This window comes from Ranitomeya imitator, chromosome 1 (assembly GCF_032444005.1).
Source record: "Ranitomeya imitator isolate aRanImi1 chromosome 1, aRanImi1.pri, whole genome shotgun sequence".
In the NCBI taxonomy this organism is placed as follows: domain Eukaryota; kingdom Metazoa; phylum Chordata; class Amphibia; order Anura; family Dendrobatidae; genus Ranitomeya; species Ranitomeya imitator.
The window spans coordinates 918,465,983-918,483,321 of record NC_091282.1 but is presented as its reverse complement, the minus strand read 5'-3'; the positions used below and the strand labels follow the sequence as shown (position 1 = coordinate 918,483,321).

Genomic DNA, 17,339 nt, shown 5'->3' with positions numbered 1-17,339 from the left:
CAGGGGGAATCTCGGGCCGTCTCTGCTGCGGTCTCCCATTCCTATCCAGCCGCAGTGGAGTCTGCTCAGCAGGGACGTCGGTCTCGGCGTCTTGCTCGGTCTCGCTCTGTACAGAGAGTTACTGCTGCTTCTTCAGCTCCTGCCATTAAAGTCAGTGCTGGTCAGCAACGAGCGGACTTCTCTGGGACTAAGTCCTTATTTGCGCACACTGAGCATGCCCAGGGCAAGATCTCCCGTTGGAGATCGAGGGTCATGTGCTCAGGCTCTGCAGCGCATTCCATTGGTCCTCTCGGCAGGTCTTGGAAGGGCAAAGTTTCTGTGGCCACTTCCTGTCCTGCAGCTATATAAACTGCGCATGACCGCACGGCCATGCGCTAGTGTACAATTATTGTGTGTGTGTGTAGATGGATGTATGTCGATGGATGAAAGCTCCTAAGTATCCCTCCCTAGAGTTGTTGATTGCTCGCGGATGATGGTAGCTCTCTAGCGCCCGACTATCCATCTGTATGTTACACACATCACAACGTCCTATAGCTGTGCCTGCCAGTACGGCGCCGTGCGCTTGCATTGCGCTTTCCATACCCAAGCCTGGGTGGTTAGTGGCGTCCGTCAGTGCGGCATCGCACGCACTCTTGTGCTCTTTTATTACTAATAAGGTTCATTACACACCCAGTTGCGGTGTTGTGCCAGCAAGGGTCTAATCGGACTTCAATCCCTTTCGGGGTTAAGTTTGCTGACTACTTGCTCGCGCTCTATGTGCGGTACCGCGGTCCTGTGACTTAACAGGATTGCTTTCTTCACATTGGGTGAGGTTTTACCCACGTGTTTATACTTTTAGTACCGCCATATAGTCTGTCGTTTACTAGCAGCGGGTTTCGCCTGCACGGTGGACCCCGGACTGCGAACGCATCTATATCATCTTACTTGGTGCGTTCCGCCAGTCTTAACAAGAACACTGTCCCTACTGTGAAACATGGAGGAGGATCTGTTATGTTCTGGGGCTGCTTTTCTGCATCTGGCACAGGGTGTCTAGAATCTGTGCAGGGTACAATGAAATCTCAAGACTATCAAGGGATTTTAGAGAGAAATGTACTGCCTAGTGTGAGAAAGCTTGGTTTCATACGCCGATTATGGGTCTTGAAACATGATAATGACCCAAAACACACAGCTAAAAACACCCAAGAATGGCTAAGACCTAATTCATATTGAGCATCTTTGGAAAGAGTTAAAACATGCCGTCTGGAAAAGGCAACCTTAGGTCAATTAGGATTACCATTATTATTTGCCAAATGCCAGGATAATGAGAGAGAGAGAGAGAATGTTTTAAGGCATTTTTATTTACTACAAAGTCAAAAGTTTACATACACTAAGATTACCATGCCTTTAAACAATTCTGGACTTCCCATATGATGATGTCATGTGTTTGGAAGTTGTTTTGGCAACATTTGAGTTAATCAGAGACACACCTGTGGATGTATTTTAATACAAACCTGAAACACACTGCTTCTTTGTGTAGCATCATGGGAAAGTTTATAGAAATCAGCCAAGATATCAGGAAGAGAATTGTGGACTTGCACAAGTCTGGCTCAAATTTGGGTACAATTTCTAGATTCCTGAAGATGCCTCGTTCATCTGTACAAACAATTATATGCAAGTACAAACGAGATGGAAATGTCCAACCATCATACCGCTCAGGAAGGAGACTGGTTCTGTGTCCCAGACATGAACATGCTTTGGCGCTACATGTGCATATCATCCCAAGGACAATAGCAAAATACCTTCTGAAGATGATGGCAGAAGCTGGTAAGATTGTGTCAATATCCACAGTGAAATGAGTACTGTATCAATATGGGCTGAAAGGCCACTCTGCCAGGAAGAAGCCCTTACTCCAAAAGAAGCATAAAAGGCCAGATTAATGTTTGCAAATGCACACAGGAACAAAGATCTTAATTTTTGGAGATATATCCTGTGGTCTGATGAAACTAAAATTAAAATTTTTGGGCATAATAACCATCGTTACCTTTGGAGTAAAAAGGGAGACGCTTGTAAGCCTAAGAACACCATCCCAACTGTGAAACACGGGGGTGGCAGCATCATGTTGTGGAGTTGTTTTGCTGTAGGAGGGACTGGTGCATTTCACAAAATAGATGGCATCATGAGAAAAGAAGATTATGTGGCAATACTGAAGCAACATCTCAAGATATCAGTCAGGAAGTTAAAACTTGGGCGGAAATAGGTTTCCAAATGAACAATGACCTGAAAAATACTGCCAAAATGGTAACAAATTAGCTTAAGGATAACAAAGTCAATGTTTTGGAGTGGCCATCCCAAAGCCCTGATCTCAATCCTATTGAAAATTTATGGACAAAGCTGAAAAGGCAGGTGTGAGCAGCGGGTTTCGCCTGCACGGTGGACCCCGGACTGCGAACGCATCTATATCATCTTACTTGGTGCGTTCCGCCAGTCTTAACAAGAACACTGTCCCTACTGTGAAACATGGAGGAGGATCTGTTATGTTCTGGGGCTGCTTTTCTGCATCTGGCACAGGGTGTCTAGAATCTGTGCAGGGTACAATGAAATCTCAAGACTATCAAGGGATTTTAGAGAGAAATGTACTGCCTAGTGTGAGAAAGCTTGGTTTCATACGCCGATTATGGGTCTTGAAACATGATAATGACCCAAAACACACAGCTAAAAACACCCAAGAATGGCTAAGACCTAATTCATATTGAGCATCTTTGGAAAGAGTTAAAACATGCCGTCTGGAAAAGGCAACCTTCAAGCATGAGAAAACTGGAGCAGTTTGCTCTTGAGGAGTGGGCTAAATACCTGTCGAGAGGAGCAGAAGTCTCATTGATAGTTACAGGTAGGGTTGAGCGAAATGGGTCGGCCATTTTCAGAAGTCGCCGACTTTTGGCAAAGTCGGGTTTCATGAAACCCGACCCGACCCCTGTGTGGGGTCGGCCATGAAGTCGGCGATCTTCTGAATCTGGTATCGGAATTCCGATCCCGAGTTCCGATATGTTTGCAATATCGGAAATCGGTATCGGAATCCATATTTAAGTGTAAAATAAAGAATTAAAATAAAAAATATCGCTATACTTACCCTCTGACACGCCCTGGTACTAACCGGCAGCCTTTCTTCCTTCGAATCAGCGTTTGCAGGACCTTGCAGTGACGTCGCGGCTTGTGATTGGTCGCGCGACCGCCCATTTGACCGCTCGCGCGACCAATCACAAGCCGCGACGTCACCGCAAGGTCCTGCAAGCGCTGATTCTTAGGAAGGAAGGCTGCCGGAAAGAAGCAGGGCGCGTCCGAGGGTGAGTATATACCTAATAGGAATACCTAATAGGAATATACTCACCCTCGGACGCGCCCTGCTTCTTTCCAGCAGCCTTCCTTCCTAAGAATCAGCGCTTGCAGGACCTTGCGGTGACGTCGCGGCTTGTGATTGGTCGCGCGAGCGGTCACATGACCAATCACAAGCCGCGACGTCACCGCAAGGTCCTGCAAATGCTGATTCGAAGGAAGAAAGGCTGCCGGAAAGAAGCAGGGTGCGTCCGAGGGTGAGTATATACCTAATAGGAATATACTCACCCTCGGACGCGCCCTGCTTCTTTCCAGCAGCCTTCCTTCCTAAGAATCAGCGCTTGCAGGACCTTGCGGTGACGTCGCGGCTTGTGATTGGTCGCGCGACCGCCCATGTGACCGCTCGCGCGACCAATCACAAGCCGCGACGTCACCGCAAGGTCCTGCAAGCGCTGATTCTTAGGAAGGAAGGCTGCCGGAAAGAAGCAGGGCGCGTCCGAGGGTGAGTATATACCTAATAGGAATATACTCACCCTCGGACGCCCCCTGCTTCTTTCCAGCAGCCTTCCTTCCTAAGAATCAGCGCTTGCAGGACCTTGCGGTGACGTCGCGGCTTGTGATTGGTCGCGAGAGCGGTCACGCGACCAATGACAAGCCGCGACGTCACCGTAAGGTCCTGCAAGCGCTGAATCGAAGGAAGGAAGGTTCCCGGTTAGTACGAGGGCGCGTCCGAGGGTGAGTATAGCGATATTTTTTATTTTAATTCTTTATTTTACACTTAAATATGGATCGCAGGGCCTGAAGGAGAGTTTCCTCTCCTTCAGACCCTGGGAACCATTGGAAACCCAATGCACTTTTGAAAAAGTCGGGTTTCGTGAAACCCGACCCGATCCTATAAAAGTAAAAGTCGCTCAACCCTAGTTACAGGTTTTGTTTGATTGCAGTGATTGCCTCAAAAGGATGTGCAACAAAATATTAAGTTAAGGGTACCATCATTTCTTTCTAGGCCTATTTCATGAGTATTATAATTTTGTAAATTCTGTGGAAGCATGGTTGAAAAGCAATGTCTGACTCTCATTTGTTCATTTTCATAGATTTTTATTTATTATTACTTTTGTCAGATTCAAGTTATTTCTGTGATCATTGTGGGTTTTTCTGTCATTAAACGAGGGGTACCAACAATTTTGACCATGTGTGTATAAATCTGTAACCCTCATTTTACTGTATTCAATGTCAAATATAGACACTTGCTTTTTTTTTTAGTGGAATGATGCGCTGGGGTGAATTTGATGATCTTTATCACATTGAAGAAATAGATGAGCCTGTCACAAATTCAGATTTTGAGTTGGACTCAAAAGACGGTAAAATTTTTTCAATATTTAACCCCATAATGCACTAAAAGACTTAATGGAAAGATGTAATGTCATTGTCTACATGGTAATAAAGTCATGGAGGGATTTATTATATAAAACATTATAAATATATACATTTGAAACCAGAATTTTACATACACTATATAAAATGACACATAAGCTTGTTTTTCTGAATATCTGACATAAAATCAGAATAAATTTTCCCGTTTCGGTCAATTAGGATTACCATTATTATTTGCCAAATGCCAGGATAATGAGAGAGAGAGAGAGAATGTTTTAAGGCATTTTTATTTACTACAAAGTCAAAAGTTTACATACACTAAGATTACCATGCCTTTAAACAATTCTGGACTTCCCATATGATGATGTCATGTGTTTGGAAGTTGTTTTGGCAACATTTGAGTTAATCAGAGACACACCTGTGGATGTATTTTAATACAAACCTGAAACACACTGCTTCTTTGTGTAGCATCATGGGAAAGTTTATAGAAATCAGCCAAGATATCAGGAAGAGAATTGTGGACTTGCACAAGTCTGGCTCAAATTTGGGTACAATTTCTAGATTCCTGAAGATGCCTCGTTCATCTGTACAAACAATTATATGCAAGTACAAACGAGATGGAAATGTCCAACCATCATACCGCTCAGGAAGGAGACTGGTTCTGTGTCCCAGACATGAACATGCTTTGGCGCTACATGTGCATATCATCCCAAGGACAATAGCAAAATACCTTCTGAAGATGATGGCAGAAGCTGGTAAGATTGTGTCAATATCCACAGTGAAATGAGTACTGTATCAATATGGGCTGAAAGGCCACTCTGCCAGGAAGAAGCCCTTACTCCAAAAGAAGCATAAAAGGCCAGATTAATGTTTGCAAATGCACACAGGAACAAAGATCTTAATTTTTGGAGATATATCCTGTGGTCTGATGAAACTAAAATTAAAATTTTTGGGCATAATAACCATCGTTACCTTTGGAGTAAAAAGGGAGACGCTTGTAAGCCTAAGAACACCATCCCAACTGTGAAACACGGGGGTGGCAGCATCATGTTGTGGAGTTGTTTTGCTGTAGGAGGGACTGGTGCATTTCACAAAATAGATGGCATCATGAGAAAAGAAGATTATGTGGCAATACTGAAGCAACATCTCAAGATATCAGTCAGGAAGTTAAAACTTGGGCGGAAATAGGTTTCCAAATGAACAATGACCTGAAAAATACTGCCAAAATGGTAACAAATTAGCTTAAGGATAACAAAGTCAATGTTTTGGAGTGGCCATCCCAAAGCCCTGATCTCAATCCTATTGAAAATTTATGGACAAAGCTGAAAAGGCAGGTGTGAGCAAGGCTACCAAAAACACCTTGATCAGTTACACCATTTTTGTCCGTAGGAATGGGCCCAAATTCCGACTAACTAGTTGAAGAAGTTTGTGGAAAGATATCACAAACGTTTGACCCAAGTCATTCAGTTTAAGGGCAATGGTACCAAATACTAATGAAATGTATGTAAACTTTTGACTTTGCAGTAAGTAATAAAAATGCTTTAAACATTCTCTTTCATTATTCTGGCATTTGGCAAATATTAATAATTATGGTAATCCTAATTGACCTAAAACTTATTCTGATTTCATTAACAACAACAAGCTATAGTATATAATGCCAATAAAAACAGCATTTATTTAATCATGATTAAAATTTATACATAACACTAATGTATTCAAGTTAACTGCATACCAAGTGGAGAGAGCCAGCACAATTTGTATAATACAGTGACAAGAGTGCCTGCAGACTGCAATGTAATTAAAGCCACTAATACATAACATTTAATAGAGGGATATACTGTTCCCTGTATAATTATTTGGCTAATGGTACAAGGGAAAGGGCAGCACTTAAATAAATGTAGGGCTTGTGTGTGGCGTCCCCACTGCCCCAATGCATGTTTCGCTTGAAGATTTCATATCAGATATTAAGAAAAACATGCATATGTGTCTTATTATATAGTGGATGTAAACTTCCGGTTTCAACCGTATATATATATATATATATAAATATATATATATATATATATATATATATGTATATGTATATATTTATTATTATTATTATTTATTGTTATAGCGCCATTTATTCCATGGCGCTTTACATGTGAGGAGGGGTATACATAATAAAAACAAGTACAATAATCTTAAACAATACAAGTCATAACTGGTACAGGAGGAATGAGGACCCTGCCCACGAAGGCTCACAATCTACAAGGGATGGGTGAGAATACAGTAGGTGAGGGTAGAGCTGGTCATGCAGCGGTTTGGTCGATCGGTGGTTACTGCAGGTTAATAATAATAATAATAATCTTTATTTTTATATAGCGCTAACATATTCCGCAGCGCTTTACAGTTTGCACACATTATCATCACTGTCCCCGATGGGGCTCACAATCTAAATTCCCTATCAGTATGTCTTTGGAATGTGGGAGGAAACCGGAGTGCCCGGAGAAAACCCACGCAAACACGGAGAGAACATACAAACTCTTTGCAGATGTTGTCCTTGGTGGGGTTCGAACCCAGGACTCCAGCGCTGCAAGGCTGTAGTGCTAACCACTGCGCCACCGTGCCGCAGGTTGTAGGCTTGTCTGAAGAGGTGGGTCTTCAGGTTCTTTTTGAAGGTTTCAATGGTATATATATATATATATATATATATATACATACAGTATATATAGATACATATATTCCTCTCTGTCCATATAGAGAAACACAGTACATCTTACAGTTATATATACACTGCTCAAAAAAATAAACAGAACACTTTAACAACACAATGTAACTCCAAGTCAATTACACTTCTGTGAAATCAACCTCTCCGGTTCTAAAGCACCACCAATTGCGAATCAATTTCTCCTGCTGTGAGCGTACTAGTAATAGGTATGTGTACAAGGGCAGAAGGCAGGCAGAAGAGTGCTTCACAGATAGTGTTGTGACTGGACTAGTAATAGGTATGTACAAATGGTACAATGTTGTGAATTCTGTGGCTGAATTCACTTCTGTGGTCACAAGTGGTATTGCAGTCTCTGGGCTTCCTCCCTCAGGTGTTTTGGTGAGCTCGTTGGCTGCCTTGCTATTTAGCTCCACCTGAGTCTGTCTTCCTTGCTCCTTGTCAATGTTCCAGTGTTGGATCTGAGCTACTGCATCTTTCCTTGGGCCTGCTGCTCTGCTAGATAAGTGCTTCTAGTTTGTTTTCTGTTTTTTCTGTCCAGCTTGCTATTAACTTTTGCTGGAAGCTCTGAGAAGCAAAGGGGTGCACCGCCGTGCTGTTAGTTCGGCACGGTGGGTCTTTTTGCCCCTTTGCGTGGTTTTCGTTTTAGGGTTTTTTGTAGACTGCATAGTTCTCTTTGCTATCCTCGCTCTGTCTAGAATATCGGGCCTCACTTTGCTGAATCTATTTCATTCCTACGTTTGTCTTTTCATCTTGCTAACAGTCATTATATGTGGGGGGCTGCCTATTCCTTTGGGGTATTTCTCTGAGGTAAGTCAGGCTTGTATTTCTATCTTCAGGCTAGTCAGCTCCTCAGGCAGTGCCGAGTTGCATAGGTAGTGATAGGCGCAATCCACTGCTGCTTATAGTTGTGTGAGGATAGATCAGGTACTGCAGTCTACAGAGATTCCACGTCTCAGAGCTCGTCCTATTGTTTTTGGTTATTGCCAGATCTCTGTATGTGCGCTGATTATTGCACGCTGTGTTGCCTGATTGCCAGCCATAACAGTACAAGGAGCCAACCAATGATTCCCAATAGAGGGAAAAAAGAAATCCTGACATCATTTTTTTTTCTTAGCTCTGTCTTCAGTCTTTTTTTTCCCCTAGACATTAGAGTGCTTCAGGACACAGCTATGGACATGGATATTCAGGCTCTGTGCTCCTCAATGGATAATCTCGTTGTAAATGTACAAAAGATTCAAGATACTATTGATCAGAAATCGATGCTAGAACCAAGAATTCCGATTCCTGATTTGTTTTTTGGTGACAGAACTAAGTTCCTGAGCTTCAGAAATAATTGTAAGCTATTTTTGGCCTTGAAACCTCATTCTTCTGGTAATCCTATTCAACAGGTTTTGATTATTATTTCTTTTTTGCGCGGCGACCCACAGGACTGGGCGTTTTCTCTTGCACCAGGAGATTCTGCATTGAGTAATGTTGATGCATTTTTCCAGGCGCTGGGATTGCTTTACGATGAGCCTAATTCAGTGGATCAGGCAGAGAAAAATCTGCTGGCTTTATGCCAGGGTCAGGATGATGTAGAAGTATATTGTCAGAAATTTAGGAAGTGGTCAGTACTCACTCTGTGGAATGAATCTGCACTAGTGGCTTTGTTCAGAAAGGGTCTCTCTGAAGCTCTTAAGGATGTAATGGTGGGATTTCCTATGCCTGCTGGTTTGAATGAGTCTATGTCCTTGGCCATTCAGATCGGTCGTCGCTTGCGCGAGCGTAAGTCTGTGCACCATCTGGCGGTATTGTCTGAGAGTAAACCTGAGCCTATGCAGTGCGACAGGACTATGACTAAAGTAGAACGGCAAGAACACAGACGTCTGAACAGACTGTGTTTCTATTGTGGTGATTCTACTCATGCTATTTCTAATTGTCCTAAACGCACTAGGCGGTTCGATAGCTCTGCCGTTATTGGTACTGTACAGTCAAAATTCCTTTTGTCCATTACCTTAATGTGCTCTTTGTCATCGTATTCTGTCATGGCGTTTGTGGATTCAGGCGCTGCCCTGAATCTGATGGATTTGGATTATGCTAAACGTTGTGGATTTTTCTTGGAGCCTTTGCGGTGTCCTATTCCGTTGAGAGGAATTGATGCTACACCTTTGGCCAAGAATATGCCTCAGTACTGGGCCCAGCTGACCATGTGCATGGCTCCTGCACATCAGGAAGTTATTCGCTTTCTGGTACTGCATAATTTGCATGATGTGGTCGTGTTGGGGTTGCCATGGCTACAAACCCATAATCCAGTATTGGATTGGAACTCTATGTCGGAAACCAGCTGGGGTTGTCAGGGAGTACATGGTGATGTTCCATTTTTGTCTATTTCGTCATCCATTCCTTCTGACATCCCAGAGTTCTTGTCGGACTTTCAGGATGTATTTGAAGAGTCCAAGTCCGATGCCCTACCTCCGCATAGGAATTGTGATTGTGCTATCGATTTGATTCCTGGTAGTAAATTCCCTAAGGGTCGTTTATTTAATTTGTCCGTACCTGAACACACCGCTATGCGCAGTTATGTGAAGGAGTCCCTGGAGAAGGGACATATTCGCCCATCGTCGTCACCATTGGGAGCAGGGTTCTTTTTTGTAGCCAAGAAGGATGGTTCGCTAAGACCGTGTATTGATTACTGCCTTCTTAATAAGATCACTGTTAAGTTTCAGTATCCCTTGCCATTGATTTCTGACTTGTTTGCTCGGATTAAGGGGGCTAGTTGGTTTACTAAGATTGATCTTCGTGGTGCGTATAATCTGGTGAGAATCAGGCAGGGAGATGAATGGAAAACGGCATTTAATACGCCCGAGGGTCATTTTGAGTATCTGGTGATGCCGTTCGGACTTGCCAATGCTCCATCTGTTTTTCAGTCTTTTATGCATGACATTTTCCGTGAGTATCTGGATAAATTCTTGATTGTTTACTTGGATGACATTTTGATCTTCTCAGATGATTGGGAGTCTCATGTGAAGCAAGTCAGAATGGTTTTCCAGGTACTGCGTGCTAATTCCTTGTTCGTGAAGGGATCAAAGTGTCTCTTCGGTGTGCAGAAAGTTTCATTTTTGGGGTTCATCTTTTCCCCTTCTACTATCGAGATGGATCCGGTTAAGGTTCAGGCCATCCAGGATTGGACCCAGCCGACATCTCTGAAAAGTCTGCAGAAATTCCTGGGCTTTGCTAATTTTTATCGTCGCTTCATCTGTAATTTTTCTAGCATTGCCAGACCATTGACCGATTTGACCAAGAAGGGTGCTGATTTGGTTAATTGGTCTTCTGCTGCCGTGGAAGCTTTTCAGGAGTTGAAGCGTCGTTTTTGCTGTGCCCCTGTGTTGTGTCAACCTGATGTTTCTCTTCCGTTCCAGGTCGAGGTTGATGCTTCTGAGATTGGTGCAGGGGCGGTTTTGTCACAGAGAGGTTCTGGTTGCTCAGTGTTCAAACCATGTGCTTTCTTTTCCAGGAAATTTTCTGCTGCTGAGCGTAATTATGATGTGGGCAACCGAGAGTTGCTGGCCATGAAGTGGGCATTCGAGGAGTGGCGTCATTGGCTTGAGGGTGCTAAGCATCGCGTGGTGGTTTTGACTGATCATAAGAACCTTACTTATCTTGAGTCTGCCAAGCGCTTGAATCCTAGACAGGCCCGTTGGTCGTTATTTTTTGCTCGTTTTGATTTTGTGATTTCATACCTTCCGGGCTCTAAAAATGTGAAGGCGGATGCTCTGTCTAGGAGTTTTGTGCCCGACTCTCCGGGGTTATCTGAGCCGGCGAGTATCCTCAAGGAAGGAGTCATTGTGTCTGCCATCTCTCCTGATTTGCGGAGAGTGTTGCAGAAATTTCAGGCTAATAAACCTGATCGTTGTCCGGCCGAGAAACTGTTCGTCCCTGATAGGTGGACTAGTAAAGTTATCTCTGAACTTCATTGTTCGGTGCTGGCCGGTCATCCAGGAATCTTTGGTACCAGGGAGTTGGTTGCTAGATCCTTCTGGTGGCCGTCTCTGTCGCGGGATGTGCGTGCTTTTGTGCAGTCCTGTGGAATTTGTGCTAGGGCTAAGCCCTGCTGTTCACGTGCCAGTGGGTTGCTTTTGCCCTTGCCGGTCCCGAAGAGGCCTTGGACACATATTTCGATGGATTTCATTTCTGACCTTCCCGTTTCTCAAAAGATGTCGGTCATTTGGGTGGTCTGTGATCGCTTTTCTAAAATGGTCCATCTGGTGCCCTTGGTTAAATTGCCTTCCTCCTCTGATTTGGTGCCTTTGTTCTTCCAGCATGTGGTTCGTTTACATGGCATTCCTGAGAATATTGTTTCTGACAGAGGTTCCCAGTTTGTCTCGAGGTTCTGGCGAGCCTTTTGTGGTAGGATGGGCATTGACCTATCTTTCTCCTCGGCCTTCCATCCTCAGACTAATGGCCAGACCGAACGAACCAATCAGACCTTGGAAACATATCTGAGATGTTTTGTTTCCGCTGACCAGGATGATTGGGTGTCATTTTTGCCGTTGGCTGAGTTCGCCCTTAATAATCGGGCCAGCTCGGCTACCTTGGTCTCTCCATTTTTCTGCAATTCTGGGTTCCATCCTCGTTTCTCTTCAGGACAGGTTGAGTCTTCGGACTGTCCTGGTGTGGATTCTGTGGTGGACAGGTTGCAGCAGATCTGGACTCAGGTAGTGGACAATTTGACCTTGTCCCAGGAGAAGGCTCAGCTTTTCGCTAATCGCAGACGCCGTGTGGGACCCCGACTTCGTGTTGGGGATCTGGTTTGGTTATCTTCTCGTCATATTCCTATGAAGGTTTCCTCTCCTAAATTTAAACCTCGTTTTATTGGTCCGTATAGGATTTCTGAGATTCTCAATCCGGTGTCTTTTCGTCTGACCCTCCCAGACTCCTTTTCCATACATAATGTATTCCATAGGTCGTTGTTGAGGAGATACGTGGCACCTATGGTTCCATCTGTGGAGCCTCCTGCCCCTGTTTTGGTGGAGGGGGAATTGGAGTATATTGTGGAGAAGATTTTGGATTCTCGTGTCTCTAGACGGAAACTCCAGTATCTGGTCAAATGGAAGGGTTATGCTCAGGAAGATAATTCCTGGGTTTTTGCCTCTGATGTCCATGCCCCAGATCTTGTTCGTGCCTTTCATGTGGCTCATCCTGGTCGGCCTGGGGGTTCTGGTGAGGGTTCGGTGACCCCTCCTCAAGGGGGGGGTACTGTTGTGAATTCTGTGGCTGAATTCACTTCTGTGGTCACAAGTGGTATTGCAGTCTCTGGGCTTCCTCCCTCAGGTGTTTTGGTGAGCTCGTTGGCTGCCTTGCTATTTAGCTCCACCTGAGTCTGTCTTCCTTGCTCCTTGTCAATGTTCCAGTGTTGGATCTGAGCTACTGCATCTTTCCTTGGGCCTGCTGCTCTGCTAGATAAGTGCTTCTAGTTTGTTTTCTGTTTTTTCTGTCCAGCTTGCTATTAACTTTTGCTGGAAGCTCTGAGAAGCAAAGGGGTGCACCGCCGTGCTGTTAGTTCGGCACGGTGGGTCTTTTTGCCCCTTTGCGTGGTTTTCGTTTTAGGGTTTTTTGTAGACTGCATAGTTCTCTTTGCTATCCTCGCTCTGTCTAGAATATCGGGCCTCACTTTGCTGAATCTATTTCATTCCTACGTTTGTCTTTTCATCTTGCTAACAGTCATTATATGTGGGGGGCTGCCTATTCCTTTGGGGTATTTCTCTGAGGTAAGTCAGGCTTGTATTTCTATCTTCAGGCTAGTCAGCTCCTCAGGCAGTGCCGAGTTGCATAGGTAGTGATAGGCGCAATCCACTGCTGCTTATAGTTGTGTGAGGATAGATCAGGTACTGCAGTCTACAGAGATTCCACGTCTCAGAGCTCGTCCTATTGTTTTTGGTTATTGCCAGATCTCTGTATGTGCGCTGATTATTGCACGCTGTGTTGCCTGATTGCCAGCCATAACAGTACAAATGGAACAGACAACAGGTAAAAATGATAGGCAATTAGCTAGATAACCTCTATTAAGGAGTAGTTCAGCAGGGAGTGACCACAGATCATTTCTCTGTTCTCATCCTTTTTGTCTGCTGTTTTGGTCATTTTTGCATTTTGTCATTTCTCTCAACCCTAGAGGTACTGTACAGTAGCATGAGGTGGTGTTTACAACCCACAGAAGTTGCTCAGGTAGTGCAGCTTATCCTGGATAGCACTTCAATGTGAGCTGTGGCAAGAAGGGTAGCTGCGTCTGTCAGTACAGTGTCCAGAGCATGGAGCAGATACCAGGAGACAGGACAGTACACCAGGAGACGTGGAGGATGCTGTAGGAGGGCAACAACCCAGCAGCAGGACTGCTATCTCCTCCTTTGTGTAAGGAGGAACAGGAGGAGCAGTACCAGTGACCTGCAAAATGACCTCCAGCGGGCCATTAACATCCATGAGTCTGCTCAAATTGTCAGAAACAGACTCCATGAGAGTGCTATGAGGGCCCGCGACCTCAAGTGGGTGTTGTGCTTACAGCCAAATACCGTGCGGAGAGATTGGCATTTGCAGAGAACACCAAGATTGGCAAATTCATAATTGGTGCCCTGTGCTCTTCAAGAAAGAGAGCAGGTTCACACTGAGCACATGTGTCAGATGTGACAGAGTCTGGAGACACAGTGGAGATTGTTTTGCAGCATGCCAAATTCTCCAGCATGACAGGTTTGGAAGTGGGTCAGTAATGGTGTGGGGAGGCATTTCTTTGGTTTGCCGTACAGCCCTCTATGTGCTGGCTACAGGTACCCTGACTACCATTAGGTACCGGGATGAGATCTTCAGACCCATTGTGAGACCATATGCAAGTGCAGTGGACCCTGGGTTTCTTCTGATGCATGACAATGTCAGACCTCATGTGGCTGAAGTATGTCATCAGTTCCTGCATAATGAAGGCATTGATGCTATGGGCTGGCCTGCCCATTCCCCAGACCTGAATCTAATTGAACACATCTGGGACATTATGTCTCCTTTAAACCACCAACGCCACGTTGCACCACATACGGTCCATGAGTTGATTGATGGTTTAGTCCAGGTCTGGGAAGAGATGCCTCAGGAAACCTTCTGCCGCCTCATCAGGAGCATGCCCAGGTGGTGTAGGCAGGTTATACAGGCAAGTGGATGCCACATACACTACTGAGCATCATTTCCTTGTCTTGAGACATTACCATTGAAGTTCGATGAGCCTGTAATTTATTTCTTCTCTTTGATTTTGAGTATCATTCCAAATCCACAGCTCCATGGGATATTATATTTTTATGTTTTATTGTTCAGTACTGTATAATGAATAAAGATTTGCAACTGGAATATTTTATTCAGTGATATTTAGGATGCGGTGTATATATGTATATATTGTAACTGTCAGAGAAAAGAAAATAATGATCTGGGTGTAAAGGCAAAATGAGCAATTGTAAGTACACAGTGCTAAATAATATGCTTTGGATATGATTACAATATACAAACCCCTACACAACCTTTGACATACCTATACATCATGGTCAGGTAAGTTCCCAACGTATAGGTATGTCATGAAGCCGAGAGCTCGGCTTTCGTGATAGTTGAACTCTGGCTGTTACTGCCAGGAGAAGTATCTGCACTGCACTCAACTGTATAACCTCATAAATGCCTCTATCAATATAAATCACAGCACTTGGAAGGCTAGGAGAGGTGGTTCCTTCTCCCACTTGATCGGCGCCCCTGCAACTCCAGCGAGAGGTCCCAGTTGTTGTCATGGAAGCCAGAGGTCATCATGGCGACCCCTGGGTCTGTCTGCAACAGTGGCCTGCTTAGACCATGCCAGGAGCATGGTCTAAGAGGCTCCTGTCAGTGTAATACTGAAAGGTATAATACATTGCAGTACTGGTGCACTGCAATGAATTATACCAGCGATCAGAGTAATGAATGTTAAAGTCTAATAGAGAGAATAAGTAAAAAAAAGTAACAAAAAAGTTTTAAAAAAATTGAATGAAAGAAAATGAATAAAATATTCTTCCAAAAATATGTATATTTATGTAAAAAAAAAAAAAAAAAAAATTAGAAAAGTACACACACTTCATATTGCTACATCTGGAGCAACCCAACCTATAAAACTGTCAAACAAGTTAACCCCTTCAGGGAATGCCATGAAAAAATAAATAAAAAGCGTGTAAAAAAAACTATGCGATTTCATCATACTGCCAAACAAAAGGTGAAATAAAATGCAATCAAAAAGTCAATTGGAGATAAAAATAGTATAGCTGAAAAATTCATCTTGTCCTGCAAAAAAACAAAACCACCATACAGCTTCCCATAAGCAAAGAAATAAAAAACGATAGCTGTCAGAATGTAGAAATAAAAAAAAATTACTTTTTTCAATAAAATAGTTTAATTGTGTAAAACGCTAAAAAAAATAACCTAAATGTGGTATCGCTATAATCATACTAATCCGAAGAATGAAGCTGTCTAATCAGTTTTACCATATTGTGAATGGCGTAAAAAACAAAGCAAAAAAACAATTAATGGATTTCTGTTTTTTGTTCTTTTTGCCACCCCAAAATTCAGAATAGAAAGCAATAAAAAAAAGTTATGTGCCTGAAAATCTTACCAATAAAAATATCAATTTGTCCTGCAAAAACCATCTCTCAGATTACTCTGTTTGCAGAAATATATAAAAAAGTTATAGTTTTCAAAATAAGCGTTTTTTTAGTGTGTGATAGCAGCCAAACATAAAACATTAAAAATATATAATTCTGAGAAAGAACGCTGTAATCGCAACGACGCGAAGAGCAAAGTAATATAATCACTTATACCACACAAGGAACAAATTAAAAAATAAAACCAATTATTGACCTGCTATTGATTTGTTTATTCTGCCTCCCAGAGATCATAGTAAGGCCGGTTTCACATGTCCGTTTATTTCCGGTACCGCATCAGTGCTGCAAGGATGGCTGGCAGGGAAGAAGCGCTACAGTAAGTGCTGTTCCCCGGCACCAGGTACTGAAGACGGCTCTCATCATTCTGCTCCAGCTGTGAGTTTTGCCTGGCTTGTTAGGAAAAATAGGGGGAACCAGCGCCAGGTTTTTCATTCATTTATTTAGTTATAGTGCAGACGGCGGGTCATGAATACCCCCGTCATCCGCTCATGCTGTCACTGTTATTAGCAGCAGGTGTAGGTTGATGGGAGTAATAGTCCCAAAAGCCCCAAACTGCTGTCATTGTTCTGACTTGAATATAACTCTCATTATTCTCCTCTGCTCGCTTCGATCACCGGCAGAGCAGGGGAGAATGACGAGAGCCATCTTCAGCACCCGGACATGTCTACTTGTGGGGCACACGGACACACGGTCTGTGGAAGCACACTGACGTGCACAGACCCACTCATTTGAAAGGGTCTCTGTGCATCAGTGTCTCCGGTACGTGTGAAAACTGCCACCGCACGTACAGGAGATACGGATGTGTGAAAGAGGCCTTAGGCTCACAATTATCTTGCACTCTACTCTGAGCGCTTACACTGGAGATGTAAATATCTTTGTAAATCTGTATAAATCCCTGAAATATGTGATTCAGACACAGAACTCCTAGTGGAAGATTCCTTATAATGAGGCAGATGGAGACACTGTGGACGCCATCTGGCCTATTATTTGCCTTGTGCAGGCGTGTACTATGGAGGACAGAGAATGACCTTCAATCCAATATTGCAGCCAGCATGCAGCCAGCGGGTAAGGAAAGGGTGAATCAAACACCCGAAAACTCCGCCCATATGACCCAAAACCAGTCCCGCCAAATTCAGGTGACAGGTTTCCTTTAAGGCCAGACAGAGTTCAGAGTATCTTTGCTGCCTCATTATAGTGAAAGCATCCCTCAGGCTGCCATCACACTAGCAGTATTTGGTCAGTATTTTACATCAGTATCTGTAAGC

The 17,339-nt window shown here is 43.7% G+C and overlaps 1 protein-coding gene across 1 annotated transcript in view; it reads left to right on the top strand.

Annotated features, from left to right (window-relative positions):
* Positions 1–17,339, top strand: part of LOC138654981 (ras association domain-containing protein 6-like) — a 155,284-nt gene that overhangs the window by 71,660 nt on the left and 66,285 nt on the right. Inside the window, exon 5 of the mRNA XM_069743537.1 lies at positions 4,573–4,670. Within this exon, the coding sequence (XP_069599638.1) occupies positions 4,573–4,670 (98 nt within the window). The remainder of the gene's footprint in view (positions 1–4,572; positions 4,671–17,339) is intronic.